Below are 17,057 nucleotides of genomic sequence, written 5' to 3' on the forward strand. Positions count from 1 at the left end.
ACCACGGCTGCCCAAATTTCTTTATTTTTAGCTGTGTGTGGCTTCTGTAAAAGCCGAACTAGCTACTTAACTAGCTACTTACTTAAGATAATATGAAGTAGGACAAATAAATAACTGAGAGTTTATATTTAGAAAACCTGATGATCTATATGTGTAATGTTCAAAATTTCCTTAACTGTGGTCTGACCTCTACTGGACAGTTGTTTCACAACACCCTGTGGACATACAGGACGTAACCTTTAGAATGGCAACTAGAAATAGTTAAGTATCAATACATATGTCATACAAATTCACACACACAATAAAACCATAAAAGGATATACCACAAGGGTCTTTAATACATAATGCTTACATTCTTTACAACAATCTATGAAAACAACTTAACAAAAGACAAAAGAGGCCATTAACAATGGATAACCTGTTTTCTTCAGCTGTTATATAATTAAGATAAGAAACCAATGAATCGAATTGAATATAGAGTAGAAGAGTAAGGGGAGAATACGATGTAGGAAAAGTTAGTACTGAGGGTTAAGACCATGTCTTTTCTTTAAATAAACTGTCTGTAAGGAACCCCGGTGCTATATGCACACATAAGGCTAAAGGATACGTTAAGGCACTTCCTGTGTGCTCATGAGCATTAGCTACACCCTACGGACGACTGAACCTGAGAGGAGGGGGGTGGGGGAAGGGTGGCCTACTGGGGTGGAGTGTGCTTCTTGTCATTAAGGTCAATGGTGAAAAGTTGGTCCATATTTTTTTGTCTTTTGAAAAAGAGGAAAACATCTTCTTTAATTTCATTATGCCTAACTTGAAATGGCAGGAACAAAGAGTTCTGGTGCAGTTAAGGCATTTAAATCCAGAGGTTTAAGTGTTGTAATTTATGTAAGACCTCTAGCCTATCCGGCCATACCAAAGGCACGGTACTAAAGCAATGGAGCCCGAAATGTAATTGATGACCTGCTGTCTCTACTCCTTAATCTAAAGGAATTCAGAGAAGGCTCTCTTTCAAGATACTGATATGGTCAACCCTGGAAAAAAGGTTCCTCTGGGAGGAACGCAGCTCTTTCTCAGCCTTTCTCTCAGAGGCACAGACTTCTCAAAGCAGTCCCACTTATACTAAGACTTCTCAGAATGAAAAGAAAAAGAAATAAAAATCAATCTCAAGCTTTCAGTCTTTCTTTACATTCAAGTGCTTACATGTTATCTCTCTCGGAAAAAAAAAATATCATAGTTAACACATTCAACACCCCCCTTTTCCCCCTGCATTTCACTGCCCCTTAATGAAGCAAGTAGCAGTCAATCACACCTAAATCACTATTCCAAAAACCAACACGTCATCTGCATAAATGATTTGTAAACACTTTTGGGGTGTTGAGTAGGGTGCAGGGTCGGGGGGGGCTCTGAGATGTTTGGTGGGACGGACCCCATCAAGCTCCCAGTGTGGTGGTTAGAGGCAGCAGAGTTGTCCCTCAACCAGATGGCACAAAACAGACAAAAAAGCACCGCTAAAAAAGCACAGTTGCATACGAGTTATTATTATCATTAATTATTATTATAAATATGAGATCGGGGCTGGATTATGCTTGGCTGTGCTGTGGCTATCCATCAGGTACTCAGGACTCCAGTCCTACCCAGGGCCTAGTTCAGCAGCTCCAGGTAAGTGATTGGCACTTTTCCCTTCTGGTTCCCGCGCTCTCCCATCAACCAATCAGGATCCATCCCTGGGACACTGCTAACCATGATCACCTGAAAGAGACAAAGATAAACATGCATGTGTGGAACAAGGTACTCAGTCAGTACAACAATTCTACAAACAAAACTACTCTGGATCCATGCTTTTGAAGTTGAAGTCCTTGCCAGTTATTACTTTGAGAATTTATATAACTGATAGAACTCATCCTTTTGCATATAATCCAGACAATGATTCTTTACAGTCAAATAAGTTTATATATATAATACATTTTGGGACCGAAACATTTCTCCACAAGTTTTAAGCTTATTAAATTTAATTCTTTCTTAATTTGCAAGGCATTTGTATCTCCTCTATATTGTCACCTGTAGCTCACACATTAGCACCCATCTGCTAGGGTGTAAAAGCCACTAGCACCTATCTGCTGTGTGTGGCGGCCCGTCACCCACCTCGTCTGCCAGCAGGGAGAGCTCGCTGCTGCCGGCGGCGTCGTAGTCATAGAGCACGCGGGCCTTACGGCTGCCACTGCAGCTGCGCAGCTCGTTGAAGGCCGATGAGCTGCGGCCAGCAGGCAAAGAGGACGACAGCGGGAGGGTGGGCACCAACACACTGGCACCCCCGCTCACCGACGACTGGTTGTTGTTAGAGGCGAATGAGGAAGGGAAGCTAAAGGAGGAGAGGGAGGACACACACAGGGTGAGGCTACTGTGAGGGACACACTAAGTTGAGGTAAGGCTAGGTATACCCTCATAGTTAGTAAGACCACAATCTATTTTCCACTTCTGACTATCTTCTCTCTCTGCAGGTGACTCTAGTAATTCCCTGTGCATTAGCCACATTGTGTATAAACCGCAGGACACGAGACACGAGATTCAACATCGGTGCTGCTATAAATAAACAGTACATTTATACATGTGTATTTATTTCACTTTAACTACAATGTTACATGACCCCTCATGCATACATTAACCCAGAGTTTTTCATCTTTTGTTAAATTATCCAGTCCCCATATTATAACGATATATGCAAGACTTGCTCTAGGCTACACAGCAGAAACGTAATTAATAGAATAAACTGATAATAGAATTCAAGCCATTCTTTTTATTACTACCCAAAATAGATCTGTGATTGCTGCATTTTAAGTGTCTGGCAGTCACTGGCTACCGTTCATAACTCATGAGATTTCATGACTAATAAAAGTGGGCAGTATACAGAAGGGTTGCCCTACTCATCACATCTATAGTATCACACAAAGTGAAGCAAAATGTTCTGAGTGTTGACATGTCATTTTGACCACATTTATTCTTATTATAGTTTGACCAACATTCTAATCTGTTCCCTGTTAAATTTTAAATATTATGTTATTTTTGCATTTGTGTGTCGCTTTGGACAAAGGCGTCTGCCAAATCCCATAACCATAACCATTATGGTTATGAGAGCATGTAACACTCATAACCATAACCATTTATGAAACTTCAGATGGATGACAGCATGGTGGTTACTAACTGATGTGAACTAACAGAGTGTATGCACACATACCAAATGACTTAGCATAACAAGGCTACATGTGGTCGGGTCAATAGAAAGTTGGGAACTGTGCTGAGTAATGTACCTTCCAAGTTGCTTCTGCAGGTCAACCATGTACTGGTAACACTGTGCATAGTATGTGGTCTGAGCCTCCACAAAGTCATTCAAGCAGCGCAGATGGTGTGCCTGTTGGGAGAAGGCCAAATGTGGGTGAAACTAGGTTGGGGGGAGGGGGCATCCCCTGGTGTTTAGTGGTCGGGGTGCTAAGATTAGGGACGGTATGGCATTGACTCTTGCGGCACTTACATGAGTGCTGCTGATTCCCTCGAGGAGAAGCCTGGTGATCTCCGCCTGTCGGTCAAACTCACTCTGAGTCATCCTCAAGTCCTGCTCTGCCTGAGAGACAGAAGAGAGAAGGGGGAGGGGAGAGAGAGAGAGAGAGAGAGAGAGAGAGATGAAGGGAGCAGGGGAGAGAGAGAGATGGGGGATGGGAGATAGTCAGAACTCAGATGGCCCAAAACTCATGACACTCATAACGGGAAAATGTCCTGTCACATGAGGCACATCAGTCCTGTGCAATGTACGATGGATAACTCAAACAACAGCACAGGCATGAAGTGAGAGAGGAGAGATGACACAATCCATTTGACACATTAAGATCACAATAATAATAATAATAATAATAATAATAAGCTTTATTTGTATAGCACCTTTCATACACAGAATGCAGCTCAAAGTGCTTTACATTTGAAGCATGTAACACAATAATAGTCAGTCAGTCATTATTAATCACTTTTCTTCATTGCTGGGGCCGTTTATGATCCCCTCAGCAAAAATAACATGTCATAAGACTGGCAGCCTTAACCCTTTACCCCCCATAAGCACGCCATATGGCAACTGTGGCAAGGAAAAACTCCCATATTCCAGGAAGAAACCTTGAGCAGAACCTGACTTAATAGGGGGAGCCCATCTGCTTCTGGCTGGCTGCGCCCTCCAATGGCAGCAGATGTAGAATAATCTGAAAAAGTGGTCTACAGGATAAGATGAGTTAACTAAAAGCTTTCCTGTACAGGTATGTTTTCAGATCTTTTTTAAAAATATTTACTGAACTCGCCTGCTTGATGTACAGAGGCAGGGTGTTCCATAGTTTTGGGGCATAATGGATAAAAGCAGCTTCTCCACTTTGCTTGTGAAGCCCTTTGGGTACGATTAAAAGATTAGAATGGGATGATCTAAGTTTCCTTTGTGGTTGATAAGATATTAAAAGCTCAGAGATATATGAAGGTGCTATGCCATTCAGAGCTTTAATAAGTAATTAACATAACCAAAGATCCTTGATTACTAGCAAGATAGAGCAACGTAATTCGTTACTATGGGAGCAAAACGGGACAGTTCCGGTCTGCATAAGTGGGAGTGTCACCTTACGTCACTAAATAAACTTTCTCTCTTAATAAGCAATAAGAACAGATAAACCTAATTGTGTTCACAGTATTATTGTCTATAATCATGTATGATACCAATGAATCATTCTTTAGGACATGATATGAATAATTTAATTAGTCATGTGAACCGAGCTAGCTAGCTAGCTAACGCTAGCTTAAAATGCTATACAAGTGGATGGGAGTAACTATGGCAATACAGCTATGCGCTAACAAGTGACTAGTAGTTGAAGGACTTCGCTTAAACTTAATATACTGTTGCAAATTCACTTGAGTATAAACTATCCACTTTAACTAATGTAAGTAATGTTATTCAGCTAGTTGTCATTTCAAAGAAATTACACAAAGAATTTACACTTCTCCGTTTAAAATTTTACCTTAGCTAAGAGGATAGCTAGCATGCTAACAACCGGACACTAACTGGCAGCAGCATGGTCTGATATTAAGTTATTTTATCACAAATCCGAACGCTAAAAAATTACACTTTTAGGCTTGAAATGATCCCAAACACTTACAGATTATGACACAAATTTCCAAAAAACCCTCAACAAATCCAGAAAGACATAATGACCAATTTATTGGTAAAATTCCACAAGTCTCCATTGACATTAGTGCAGCGAGGGTTTACTCTGGTCTGCATAAAGGGGGATTTCCCCCTCCCCTTGCAATAATCGAACGCGGAAATTGTCGAACGTTTGCGCCTCTCGCTCCGCTTTAACCCTCTCTGACATAACCTTAAAATCAATTCTATAGGAAATAGGGAGCCAGTGCAGTTCAGCCAACACAGGGGTGATGTGTTCTCTCTTCTTGGTCTTAGTTAAAAGTCTAGCCGCAGAGTTCTGTATGAGTGCCAATTTCTTTAGATGTTTTTTGGGAAGACCAGAGAAAAGTGCATTGCAGTAGTCTAACCTGCTAGTGATAAAGGCATGAATTAGTTTTTCTGCATCTTGTTGAGTTAAAAAGGGCCGCACTTTGGCAATGTTTCTCTGGTGGAAATAGGCTGTCTGAGTAACTTTACTGATATGGGGCTTAAAACTTAACTCTGCATCTAAAGATGACACCGAGGCTTGTTACTTTTGGTTTGACCTGGTGCGCCAAGTTCCCCAGATTACTAAGAACAATGTCTCGCTTTAGTTTTGGTCCAGCTAAAAGTACCTCTGTTTTGTCATCATTTAGTTTCAATTAGTCTATGAAGCAGCCACAAGTGGACCAACATCAGAGGTGCAGTAACCCACTGAGCCAACACTCTATCCTCTAACCTCTATCCTCCAACGCTGCGTTAGCACGCTGATACCTGCCCGGCCAGAATAACGCAGGAAGGAGCTTGTAAACGCTGACTGGGGGCAGCTGGTGTGCTGCACAATGGTAGGGACGGCCGTCCGGTTCCTTCCAGCTTTTCACTATTGTTCTGGACCTGAGCGAGCGTGGCTAAAGAGGGGGCCTGAGGCTGCGACGCAGAGCTGAGCTCATGCTACAGGCTACGGCTAACTGCCAAGAAGCACAGGCCCTTCCAGCAAAGGCCAAGAGCATTCCTCTTACCTTTGTCACTTCCTCTGCCCACATCTGCTCAGCGTTTGAAACCAGTGTGAGAGAGGGAGGGAGAGAGAGAAGAAAAGAGAGAGAGAGAGAGACAGAGACAGAGATAGAGATTAGAGCAGCAGTTGTTGACACCGACTGTCAGGAAAAAGCCACACATGGACACCAACATGTGCACCAAAGTTACCTTACTACTACTTACCACACAACTACACATAACTTGCTATGCAAAGACAGACACACAGCTCCATCACACCAACCACTAAAACACCACATTTTCACCAATAAACAAACACCAACTGCCGCCTTCTGCTGCGTTGGATCTGAAAGTTATCCAACAAGTGAAAAATGGCGACGTAACTGAGGACATATGATCTAGTAATAATGAAGACCTACTGTAAAATGTGCTCTACACAAGCTTAGGGGATGGCAGACAGATTCATGTGATAATGTTATTTGCCAGGAGGTCCAATTATGGGTAAAAATGTCTTTGGCATTTAGAAAAAAACATGCCGAGCACAGAAATCAGACACATACTGCTTTGCCTCAGTGGAGAGGATTTCTGCACTTCTATATATGTCCTTTAAAAATGTTCAGAGCAGATTCTGATGAGTACTGTTCAGAGCAGATTCTGATGAGTACTGTTTTTTCCTTCTTCTTGCAAAATGTCCACTTCTCTTTTTTACCAAATGGAACAAAGGGTGGGTGCACAATTTTGTAATGTCACGGGATATGTTGGGCAAACAACATTAAACCTCTAAAACGGCTTTGAGGCAAAACAAGAAATGGTTCTTGATAACCATCACCCTACAACTCAAGGTTATACATTTAAGGAGGGTGTTTTTTTTAGTTTTTCTCTGAGAAAAGGGGACAGAAAAAGAAATGCATCAATCTGCATGAGTAGGCAGCCCCTGTGGTCAAAATGCTGGCCTCTAAGACCATTTAAACCAAGACAAACCTTCTCCCATTTGACATGAAGGAAGTTCACCATGTAAAAGAAATTGGCTGAATAGTCAACATCCCCTGGTGGAGGGCTGAAGCCGTGAGACTGAAGAGAGAGAGGGAAAGACAAGGGAAAACAGAGGAAGACAGATCTGGACAGAAAAACGACACTGCCACCTCAAACTACAACTACACAGAGAAACAAAAACAGCAGCATCTTCGGGAAGATCCCAACCGACTTCACGCTGGCTGTCACACAGAGCCGTGGTTTGGGGTCTTGTGGCATCAGCAGAACGTGACACAAATGACAGGCATCAGAAAATGGCTTTCACTCCTTCCTGGTTATGGAAGAGTTCCTGTGGGCTGCCTCTGGCTTTATTTCACGGCTTCACGGACATAGTCACTCACCACGGCTCTGGCATCTGCCATCCGGGCCTTCTTTAGCCTCGTCTTGGCTGCGTCCAGATCCAACCGCTTATTCGCAAGTAGCTTGCGCTCTTTCTGAAGATAAACAAGGTTAAACAAACAAAGGTGTTAGGCTCACACCTGTCTACATTAAACAATGACAAGATCATTAAACTGTCTATGTTAAACAATGACAAGATCACTCATCTGCAGCGTCACAGGGAACTCTGTCTGGTGACCGCATAACTATATTACTGCTTTGATCAGAGAAAAATAATAAACTACATTGAAAAACATTAACAAAAAAACATTAGTCTTGGGACGTATGCTTAGATGAAATTAAGGCCATGCTGTTCTTGAGCTTTGGATGCACGTGGTATTCTAATTTTAGTAAGAAAAACATTTTAAACACCATCTCTTAAAAGGTATAAGTATTCCTCTCCTCGAAGTACTAAATAGACCTTTTTGTTGAATTACAACAATGAGCTGTAAGATTCCCATCATTTACACAGCACTATATATTCATATAATTTTGCCCATAACCCAGACTGCAAAGATCAGTTACTCACCAAGATAGTCTTAAAATCGCCCTCAAGGAAATTCCGAAAAGGTGTCAGGAAGTTGATGGCAGAGCTTTGGATAAACTCTCTCTCAGCTCCACCAATCTGTTTCTCTGTCTCTCCACATTTAATCAATGCGTTGCCTATAGTAACAAGACCAGGGCAACAAGACAAAGACACAACATTGAACACAGAATAATAATAATAATAATAAAACAAATGCAGTATTCTTATGACTTGTATAACTGGTTCTGTGAAATACAAGCGCTTAAATCAAGGAAGATGTCTGTGCCTTATCAGAAATCTTAAGCACCCGCCTGAATGCCGAAACAGGGCCTTAGAACTTGATGTCCTGGAAATGTAGGACAGTTTATATAGATTTGCTGCTGATTCAAATACTGTACATGTTCATCCAAAATACGCTAAGGTGTTTTAATGATTACCATAGGCTGTTCCTGGTCCAAACTCGTTCCCAGAATCGATCATGGACTGGCCGAGCAGCTCATGGTTGTTCACCCGAGTTGGCACTTTTTTCTCAAGTTTCTCATAAAAGAATTCCTCTATCCTCACATCTGTATGGAGTAGTTGGACAGAAAGTAACTCAATTAGGTGAAAGCCAGGAGTCATACACTATACAGACAAAAGCATTGGGACACCTGCAATTACACCCACAGGCACTTCAATGACATCACATTTTAAATCCATAGGTATTCATTTGTTGGGGGAGTTGGGGGTTATATTACCAGGGCTGCATGAAACAGAAAGCTCTGAATGACATGACACATAATAACAGTATCCACTTATTCTATTAAGATACAAAACATATTTTTTAAAGGATCCTGAATTTTCAATTCAGAAGTTTACATTACAAAGTAGCACCACTCAATGAAGGTAAAGAAGAGACCAAATGTACAACTTAAACTCCAACAAATTCTGCAAACTCCTTTCTTGCTGCTTTGAAAGGAAAGCAACACAGATGGGAGGCTGCAGTTTGTGAAATGATAGTGAATTCTCTTAGGACTGGACAAACAAACAGTAGGCAGGTGTCAGAGATGCTTTTGTGTGTAGATCAGCTGCTCCTGTCAGCATGCTAGATGGGCCCCCAGTTGCTGTCTCCGAGTGTAGCCATGTGACAGCTCTGTGTAAGTTTTTGGGGAGAGTGAGCAGCTGTGTCCACTGCTGCTTAGGACATTTGAAGTAGGCTGAAGTTTTGCTTAACTCTTGTGTGATGAATTATGAATAAATATCAGGCTGTGGACTGCCCAAATTAACAGACTAAGGATGTTAAAAAAAAAATTATTTTATGCATTTTATTGATAGGCTATATGAGTTATTTGTGGGCCTCTACCGGAACACAATACTGACCGGTGCCATAAGGATTAAAATCCTTTTTATGGAAATACTGTCACACAGTGCTGCAAATTCGTTGTCAGAGTGATCTCACACTAGATATCCATGCCGATCTCCCACTAGAAATGTATGCCTGGTCTTTTCAAGGGTATATGAAGGATGTAAAGTGCATATTAACTTCAGTGCAGTGTGAAGTATTTTACTTGGATTTGGCTGTAGTAGGACTTCAGTTTGCTTCATTATCCGTTCTGTCCAGTGCTTGGTGCATTCTGCTCTGCCCAGAAGGTTCTCCAAATGCGCGTCCAACTCTGTTTTCTCTGCCTGTCCGAATTTTTCTTCGGTGAACTGTGGGTGGGTCGACAGTATCAGACACTTTAGAGTGAATCTCGGGTGCAGTAGCCTACATAATTTCGTTTACAAGGAATTACTTGAATAGTTATAGCAATATACAGTAGGCAAAGTTAACAGCTATTATGTCGCAAAGTTCGACGAACAGTAACGTTAACTGAACATTACTTGTTGCTGCCTAACTAAATGTCTATCCTAAATACTTGCAGTGGTGTGAGTATTGCAGATAAGTTTGAGATTTAATTTACAACTAGGTAGGGTCGTAATGTTGCCTTCCTATGTTTGTACTGAGACACATAACAAGCGATTACTTGATATTGTCAGATAAACAACGTTAGGTAAATCAATACATTTAGCTTGCATTAGGCGAGGTTGTCTTTAGCCTACCTAACATTAGCAGATAGCAAACTAGATGAACGCTAAAATAGTAGCTACGCTACACAGCTTTCTGGCTGAGCTAACTAGCCTAGAGCTTATGCTAGTTAGTTAGAGTTAGAGGTGGTTAGTTGTCCAGCTTGAACATTTTGTTTACACATTCACACATTACATTCATATAGAAAGAATGTAAGCCTTCAATGTTGCCGTCAAGGAATCATTCATTAAATCAAAGAGGTTTGGTTTGACAAGGAAACCAGTAATATTAGCCTGTATGCTAGCCTACCACCAACTATCATTAGGCTAACGATACAATCACAGCTTGCTCAAAGAAACCGGATGTGCTGAGTTTGCTATCCCAGGACTTTTTGTCAAGGCTATCGTTAGCTTTTTGAGGCTAAAAACAACTGTTAAATGTAATCAACCCATGCTCTAGGGCTTGATTCGATGTCGCATTTAGGAATGGGAGTAAAAAAACAACAGAAGTTGCATATGTGATACTAATGTAGCATGATAGCTAACTAGCTAGCAAACTAACGTTAGCAAATCATTTCATGAACTTTTATAACTCGTAAATTAGCTAACACATTAGCAAAGTTGTAAACACTTCCTTCAACTGAAAGGCCATGATGGAGTTATTCTCAGTCCTGCCATAATTGCAGTAAAAATGTGTCGGTCACACCCGACTTGATAGGAAAGCATCAGTAACACTTTCACCAGTAGTTTCAATAGACCGTCGACTTGCATTTATTTACCTGAACTGCGCGACTGAGGAAAGTACCGGCGTCCGCTGCAAATCTTTTGACGTTAAAATCCATGATTTTTCTTGTTTTGAAAGTCAGCTATCAGCCGAAAACTTGTCCATACAAGGTCAGGGATACAATGACATTAAAATGTACGTAAGATACAGAGTGATATTTTATTTTTTGCAATTCAGAGTAGACAGGGCAATCCCTCCCACCACAATCGCTTCACTGTATGTGGGATTACAGTTGTTTGGTACGTCGGACGGTGGCAGAAGGGAGGAGGGCCTGACTCAAACTACATTTGAGGGAAGTGCGTATTTTTCGTTAGGCTGTCTGAGGTCTTTGACTTGCCACGAAGACAGTTTCAGCCTTAGGCCTATGTAGCTCAAGAGAAAGACAGTGTTAGCCTAAGTTATGCGTAAACCGTCATTGTTTCTACATTACAATGTACAATTGCTATATTTTCAAATTAGCCTGACAATTATACGTGTAATAATGGGCCTAATTACCCCCCCTCCCCTCCCCTAACGACAGGGGTGCTGCAGCTGCAGATCAATAGGCCTAGGCCAGATCAATAGGAGCCAGCCTATATGTCTTTTTTAAAAGTGATTCATGAACTCTCTGATGATCTCAGATACTCTCTGTACATAACCCTCTATACTCCTGTCACTGAGACATGTCATCTGGAAAACCTGTATTTATCTAACTATACACTGTTGTACATAATTAAGCTCAATCGTGTCTACATAGGCCTAACTGCACAGAATACTATACTCAACCTGCACTTCGTTATGTAATGCTTCTTTTGCACTTGTGGTTGGATGTCATCTCATTGGCTCTGTACCTGTATTCTGCTAAATGACAATACATTTTAACCTAATCTAATCTAAATGGCTGCCATAAGCAACACAACTCCAGTTCAAATATTTGTGATATCATAAAAACATAAAAAGAATATAAAAATGTGATCATATCCACAGCAGCAGACAATTCCACTCGATTTTATATAGTACGATAATGTAAGGTGCTTTATAGAGCCCTGCTTGGCCATGAATCTTGATGTGAGATGTGAAGATGTGTGTGTGGGCTCACCGAGCAGAGTCCAGGTCTCCATCTCCTCGGCCTCGGAGCTGTGGCTCTCTGGCTGCAGGATGCTCTCCTCCATCACCTCCGTCTCCTGGGAGTCGTGGTGCAGTAGGGGCTGCGCTCGCCTGTTCAGGTGCTCCGACTGCAGGAACAGGTTAGTGGGATAAAGCACATTCAACACTGCACTCTCAAATCCAGAGTACCGCTTAGTCATGGACATCAAGACATGTCATGGTGCACAGAGGGATTGTGTCGTGTGCGTGAGTTAGTGAGTGTGTGTGTGTCAGTGTGTGTGTGCGTGAAGAAAGACATACTGAGCTTCACTTCACTGTTCACCCCACCCGTGAGGGCTTATGCCGCCGGTGGCATACATTTTTAAAATTTAACTTGTCATGAATCATAAGAAAAGTTAATAAAAGGATATATGGAGTGTAACTGAAAAAAAACGAAAAAAATGAACCGATGAGCAAAATGCCAGCGGACCGCCAGCTATGCCCCCAATGAACCGACAGTGGTCCGACAGCCTCTTGCTATCTGAGAAATTGCCCAATATTTTGCCACTATTGGTCTAAAATGTTTTTCATTTGTTCAGTTATACTTCATTTTGGGCCTATATTGTGTACACATTTTTCAACTAAGTAGGCCTAATATTTGTACTTTTCACTGACTGTAATATTACATTCAGTAGTCCTAGTTTTATTTCCTGATAAAAGCCAGGGCTAAAAAATATATCTGGCTTCTGCCCACTAGAGCGCCCAACTGTCGACGACTGGCTACTGCACTTTTGTTCCCTAACTCATGTCTTAACGCTTATTAGACTCATTACTCCTTACTTCACATTTCCCCTCTTCAATCCCCGAAAAATATGAGCAAACTCATATAAGAGCAAAGTAGAGTAATTTGCTCACTAGCTTTGACCTTCACTTCGTTCCCATCTCGTTTTTAGCCTATTAGGCTACGTTGTTACACGTAAAATAGCGCAGCTTTCCATAGTAGGCCTAATCACAATTTTTAATTAGCGACAATAAACTCTCCAATGTTTTTTTGAAAACGAGAAAAGACTGATAGGCCTAAACGTAGGCTACATGTCTTTGGTAGCCTATCCCAGAGCCATATAAAGATAGCCTTGGTCTCCTAATTTGCTGCTTTACAATGATGCAATGTCTATAGCCTATCTGGGCCTATGTGACAACCTTTTACAAAACGAGAACAGATTAACAAACGTGTCGCTTTGGGTGGTAAATGTTTCTCGGCTTCATGGTGGTGCAAACCTCATCAAGCAGCATATGTCAATGCATTTTTTATTTTTCAAGCAGCCTAGCTACCAAAAGATTCTAGAGTTAGAATCTTTGCTAGCTACTATTACGTAGCCTACACACACACAGTCACACACACTGAGTATTCTTAATTCCACTCCATTTCAAAATTCCACTCCAATTCAGAATGTTATCAACGTTCGATGGGTATATAAAGCCACACACTTCTTCAGTATCACACATTCTGAGCACGATTTCACAAAGAGACGAGAGCATTGGTATTACTGCAATTTCTACATGGATCAACTTAGCGAGCATCTGAGAGCAACCCTGAGTCCCGCCGGGGCCGAGGAGCTGCAGCTGTTTCTCGCTGACATGACTGAGGAGGCACAGGAGAAAGAGAACATCCTGAAGGCCACTCTGGAGAAGCTTCTCCAGGATCTCACGGAGATGGAGCATGCCAGGAAGGCGCAGGTGGAGGAGTGGCAAAGGGAAAGGGAGAGGATGGAAGCGGCTGGAGAGGCTAGCAAACGCGATTTACAGGAGAAGCACCGCGACGCCTACTCACGCTTGCAGTCCGATGTGGACAGAAGGGCTGAGGAGCTTGAGATGGAGAGAAAGAAACTTGTTGCTCTGGAGAAAGACCACAAGAGGGCAGTGTTCCTCCTGGAGATGAAGGAGGAGGAAGACTACGACAAAATGATGGCCAAGGAGACAGAGCGCATGATTGCAGAGTCCGCGAGGTGGGACAGATGGACCAGAGAAAGGGAGAGCTGCACCTTATCAACGGCTCTGACTGCTGCAATCCTGAAGCAAAGGTTGCTGCAGGAGCTGAAGAGCCATGCAGACAAATGGATGGTGAGAAATGTCACTTTTAACTTGACATTTCACATAGTCTAGTTGATCCTCTAAAGATATGTTCTTTTATCCTACACAACAGAGGAAAACTGAGAAAATGTTGTGCTTGTTTTCTCAGGTATCAGGTGAGTCAACTCAAGGAGCCAGTGGCACCGAGAGAGCACCTATGGTTTTTGAAACATGGATGATGAGGGACCAATGGAGGAAACTCCAAGACAACAGGGTGTGCCTCAATGATGGCCTCCAGGTACCTGAACACACAGCTGACATGAAAAAGCTGCAATTAAACAATGACTGCTTAGAACATTAGGCTATAATCTTGATCATTATTAACCTGATTATTAACTTAATCATCATTATTTTTGTTCACAGAGTTTCATCAACCGCAAGCAAATTGAAGACGTCATTGTTCAAGATCAGACGCTCAAGGGAGAGATCGATGTGGAGTTTGATAAAAAGATGGAGCGTCACATGACTGAGGCCCTTAAAAAGCAGGAGAAGCTTAGAGCTGCTGCAATGAAAAAGAAGGTGAAGTTAGAGGAAAAGACAAGGAAAGCACTGGAGAAAGTCCAGAAGGCTGAGCTGAAGGAGAAGCAGAGAAAGGAAGCCAAGGAGAGAAAGGAGGCCGAGAAGCTGGAGAAGAAGAGAGCAAGAGAAGAGAGGGCCAAGTCCAGCCAGCCCACATTCTGTTGTTGGAGGAAATAATCCACAACAGAGGAGGATGCGAACTGAATAGTTTTCTGAATTATTTATTTACATTGATAATAAATATTAATATATTATTTTTAATATTAACTCAATCTTTGCTGGGCTATTTCTGTTCTTTGTTCAAGTAATGAAAAAGATAGTAAGCAATTGTTAAGTATTTTGTTAACATGACTTCTTTCACTTCCACACCTAAGAATCCATAATCCTATGATTTTATAGAGCCTATATCCTGAATATTTTATCTTAGCGGATCAAAATAAATCCACAAATAGGTAATTTAAGAGTAGCAGTGAACTCTACGCTAAACATGGACTCATACAGTTTAAAATTCTCCACCGTACTCATTGAAGTAAGGAGAAGCTTTCTGATATACCCAGACATAAGTCCCCCTGTGACAGATGCCAGCAAGCTCCCGTCTCTTTAATTCATATGTTCTTGTCTTGCCCCTTTCACCACTGCTATTGGACTGAGATTTTAAATATTCTATCTATATTAAATGTACCCTGTGATCCTATTCTCAGACCCTCCACCCAAATACAAGGCTGACTTCATAGCTTTCGCCACTTAGCTAGGAGATTTTTTTTACTGAGATGGAAGTCTTCCACACCACCAACAATCTGTCACTGTCCTATTCTAAGCTAGAGAAAATGAGGGCTGTGCTGCATGGCTCCACCACAAAAGTTTCTAAGATATTGAATCCTCTTCTTGACTTTCTGAAATCCATTCAGTTCCCTTCTGCCACTTTATAATCTACTTCATACTTCTATATAATCTACTTCATACTTTTATTCATATGTTTATACTTACTGTATGTCTCCTGCATATCATGTGAGGAATTTTACATAAGTACACATATTATAACATAGCATTCATATTTACCTTCATTATCAGCAACAGACCTGTAAAGTGACTTTAATATCAATCACAAAGGCACTTTTTTTCTTTTTTTCTTTTTGTTTCTTTGTTGTATTATCTGTAGCGTATTATCATTTTGTTTTGTGATTCGTCTTTAATTTGTAACCTGTTTAATATCTGTTAGTATGTTTGTACTCCTGAATGAGTGTACTTGAAAGAAGGGTCCAAAGTTTAGCCCACTTAAGACATTGTTCTTTTAGTAACTTTGGCGAGGCATTGCCGTTTTTGTTATAGGCCTATGATCTTAGGTGCGCCTGCCTCAGGTTGGGTTTCTTCATAAAGTTAGGGCAGAGACTCTCCACTGCGTCTACCATGGACTGCAGCAGGTTTAGGGGATAGAGACAGAGAAAAACAGTTTACAGTTGTAGAGGTCAATAAGTAATTCAGTTCATACTGTTAAGAAAATGTTTCAGGGCTTCAAGCCAGGAAAACTCCTGTGACTTAAGTTATCAGAAGCCCTTATACTATATAGATTGTATGAACCTAAACTCAATTTATCTCATAATCCTGTGACTTGGGTAGGTTTTGAAGTACCTTTGTTCTTCCATGACTCTGCTGACCTCTCCTGCCATAGACTGCAGTTTGTCCTGGATGGGACCCATACAAGGCCCTTCCGCAATCTCTTCATTTCAAGGCGTTGTTAAGTGGTACATGTTAGGCAGTAACTGGAACCAGACAGTGAAAGAGATACAGAGGGCAATATATGGATAGAATAGTAAGTCAAGAAACAGATACAAAAATGACTCAAGTTACTACACAAAAATCATAACTATTAAGCTGGCGCTGACAGAAATAATGTACATCTATAACATACACCTTTCTAGAAACAATATTAGGTGGTTTTAGTGTGGACAGTGCAGTGTCCAGATTTCAACCTTGAATCTCAAACTTAGCCTGTCAATCAGTGCTTTTCACTGTTTTGGAGTTCCTGCATGGCATCTTTCATGAGCCTCTCAGCCACTCTCATGTCCTCCTGGATGGGGTCAGTCTTGGAGTACCTCAGAGAGTTCAGGTGGTCCTGAACCTTCACACACATTCTCGGTACTCAGACATAGAACTGGTAATCAATGTGACAGGTAGGTAAAGGTCAATAAAGGACAGTGAGTGTCAGCTGATTGTGTTTTCTGTTCATGGTTATTAGCCAATCTTTGATTAATAGATTGCTTGGGGTATACCCATCGTCCCTAGACAGCATTGTCTCTCTGAAATGCATTGTTTTAAAACACCATCACTGTACACCAGATGGCAGCATCTCTTCAGCTGTTGTTCCCTTAGCGTCTGTTTAGCATCCTCTTACAAAACCACTTTCCCACTTA

At 41.5% G+C, this 17,057-nt stretch overlaps 2 protein-coding genes across 3 annotated transcripts; one reads left to right on the forward strand and one right to left on the reverse strand.

Moving 5' to 3' along the window:
* Positions 1–310: 310 nt before the first annotated feature.
* Positions 311–12,221, reverse strand: sh3glb1a (SH3-domain GRB2-like endophilin B1a). 2 transcript variants are annotated; one of them, XM_048266551.1, is made up of 12 exons: positions 12,011–12,221; positions 10,928–11,294; positions 9,653–9,794; positions 8,543–8,671; positions 8,109–8,242; positions 7,543–7,635; positions 7,151–7,240; positions 6,196–6,219; positions 3,524–3,613; positions 3,303–3,403; positions 2,140–2,356; positions 311–1,746 (listed from the first exon to the last, which is right to left on the reverse strand). In XM_048266551.1, the coding sequence occupies exons 2-12, from the start codon at positions 10,988–10,990 to the stop codon at positions 1,639–1,641; spliced, it is 1,191 nt and encodes a 396-aa protein (XP_048122508.1). In that variant the 5' UTR covers positions 10,991–11,294; positions 12,011–12,221; the 3' UTR covers positions 311–1,638. The 2 variants fall into 2 exon arrangements, with proteins under 2 accessions (XP_048122508.1, XP_048122507.1); XM_048266550.1 differs by lacking the exons at positions 6,196–6,219; positions 7,151–7,240 and having other exon boundaries at positions 12,011–12,194.
* A 1,157-nt stretch (positions 12,222–13,378) lies between these two features.
* LOC125309550 (vicilin-like seed storage protein At2g18540) lies at positions 13,379–14,913 on the forward strand. Its single transcript, XM_048266552.1, has 3 exons — positions 13,379–14,118; positions 14,237–14,365; positions 14,491–14,913. Exons 1-3 carry the CDS (start codon positions 13,558–13,560, stop codon positions 14,821–14,823), a joined length of 1,023 nt encoding a protein of 340 aa, XP_048122509.1. The 5' UTR covers positions 13,379–13,557; the 3' UTR covers positions 14,824–14,913.
* Positions 14,914–17,057: the final 2,144 nt, after the last annotated feature.

Source organism: Alosa alosa, chromosome 16 (assembly GCF_017589495.1).
Source record: "Alosa alosa isolate M-15738 ecotype Scorff River chromosome 16, AALO_Geno_1.1, whole genome shotgun sequence".
NCBI lineage: Eukaryota > Metazoa > Chordata > Actinopteri > Clupeiformes > Clupeidae > Alosa > Alosa alosa.

Coding starts and splice junctions, on each gene's coding strand:
- sh3glb1a (XM_048266551.1), bottom strand. CDS start 10,990: ATGGATTTTAACGTCAAAAGATTTGCAGCGGACGCCGGTACTTTCCTC. Junction 6,220..7,150: donor TTCATGTCAAATGGGAGAAG/GTTTGTCTTGGT, acceptor AACGCTGAGCAG/ATGTGGGCAGAGGAAGTGAC. Junction 2,357..3,302: donor CTGCAGAAGCAACTTGGAAG/GTACATTACTCA, acceptor CTCCTCCTTTAG/CTTCCCTTCCTCATTCGCCT.
- LOC125309550 (XM_048266552.1), top strand. CDS start 13,558: ATGGATCAACTTAGCGAGCATCTGAGAGCAACCCTGAGTCCCGCCGGG. Junction 14,119..14,236: donor GCCATGCAGACAAATGGATG/GTGAGAAATGTC, acceptor TTGTTTTCTCAG/GTATCAGGTGAGTCAACTCA. Junction 14,366..14,490: donor GCCTCAATGATGGCCTCCAG/GTACCTGAACAC, acceptor TTTTGTTCACAG/AGTTTCATCAACCGCAAGCA.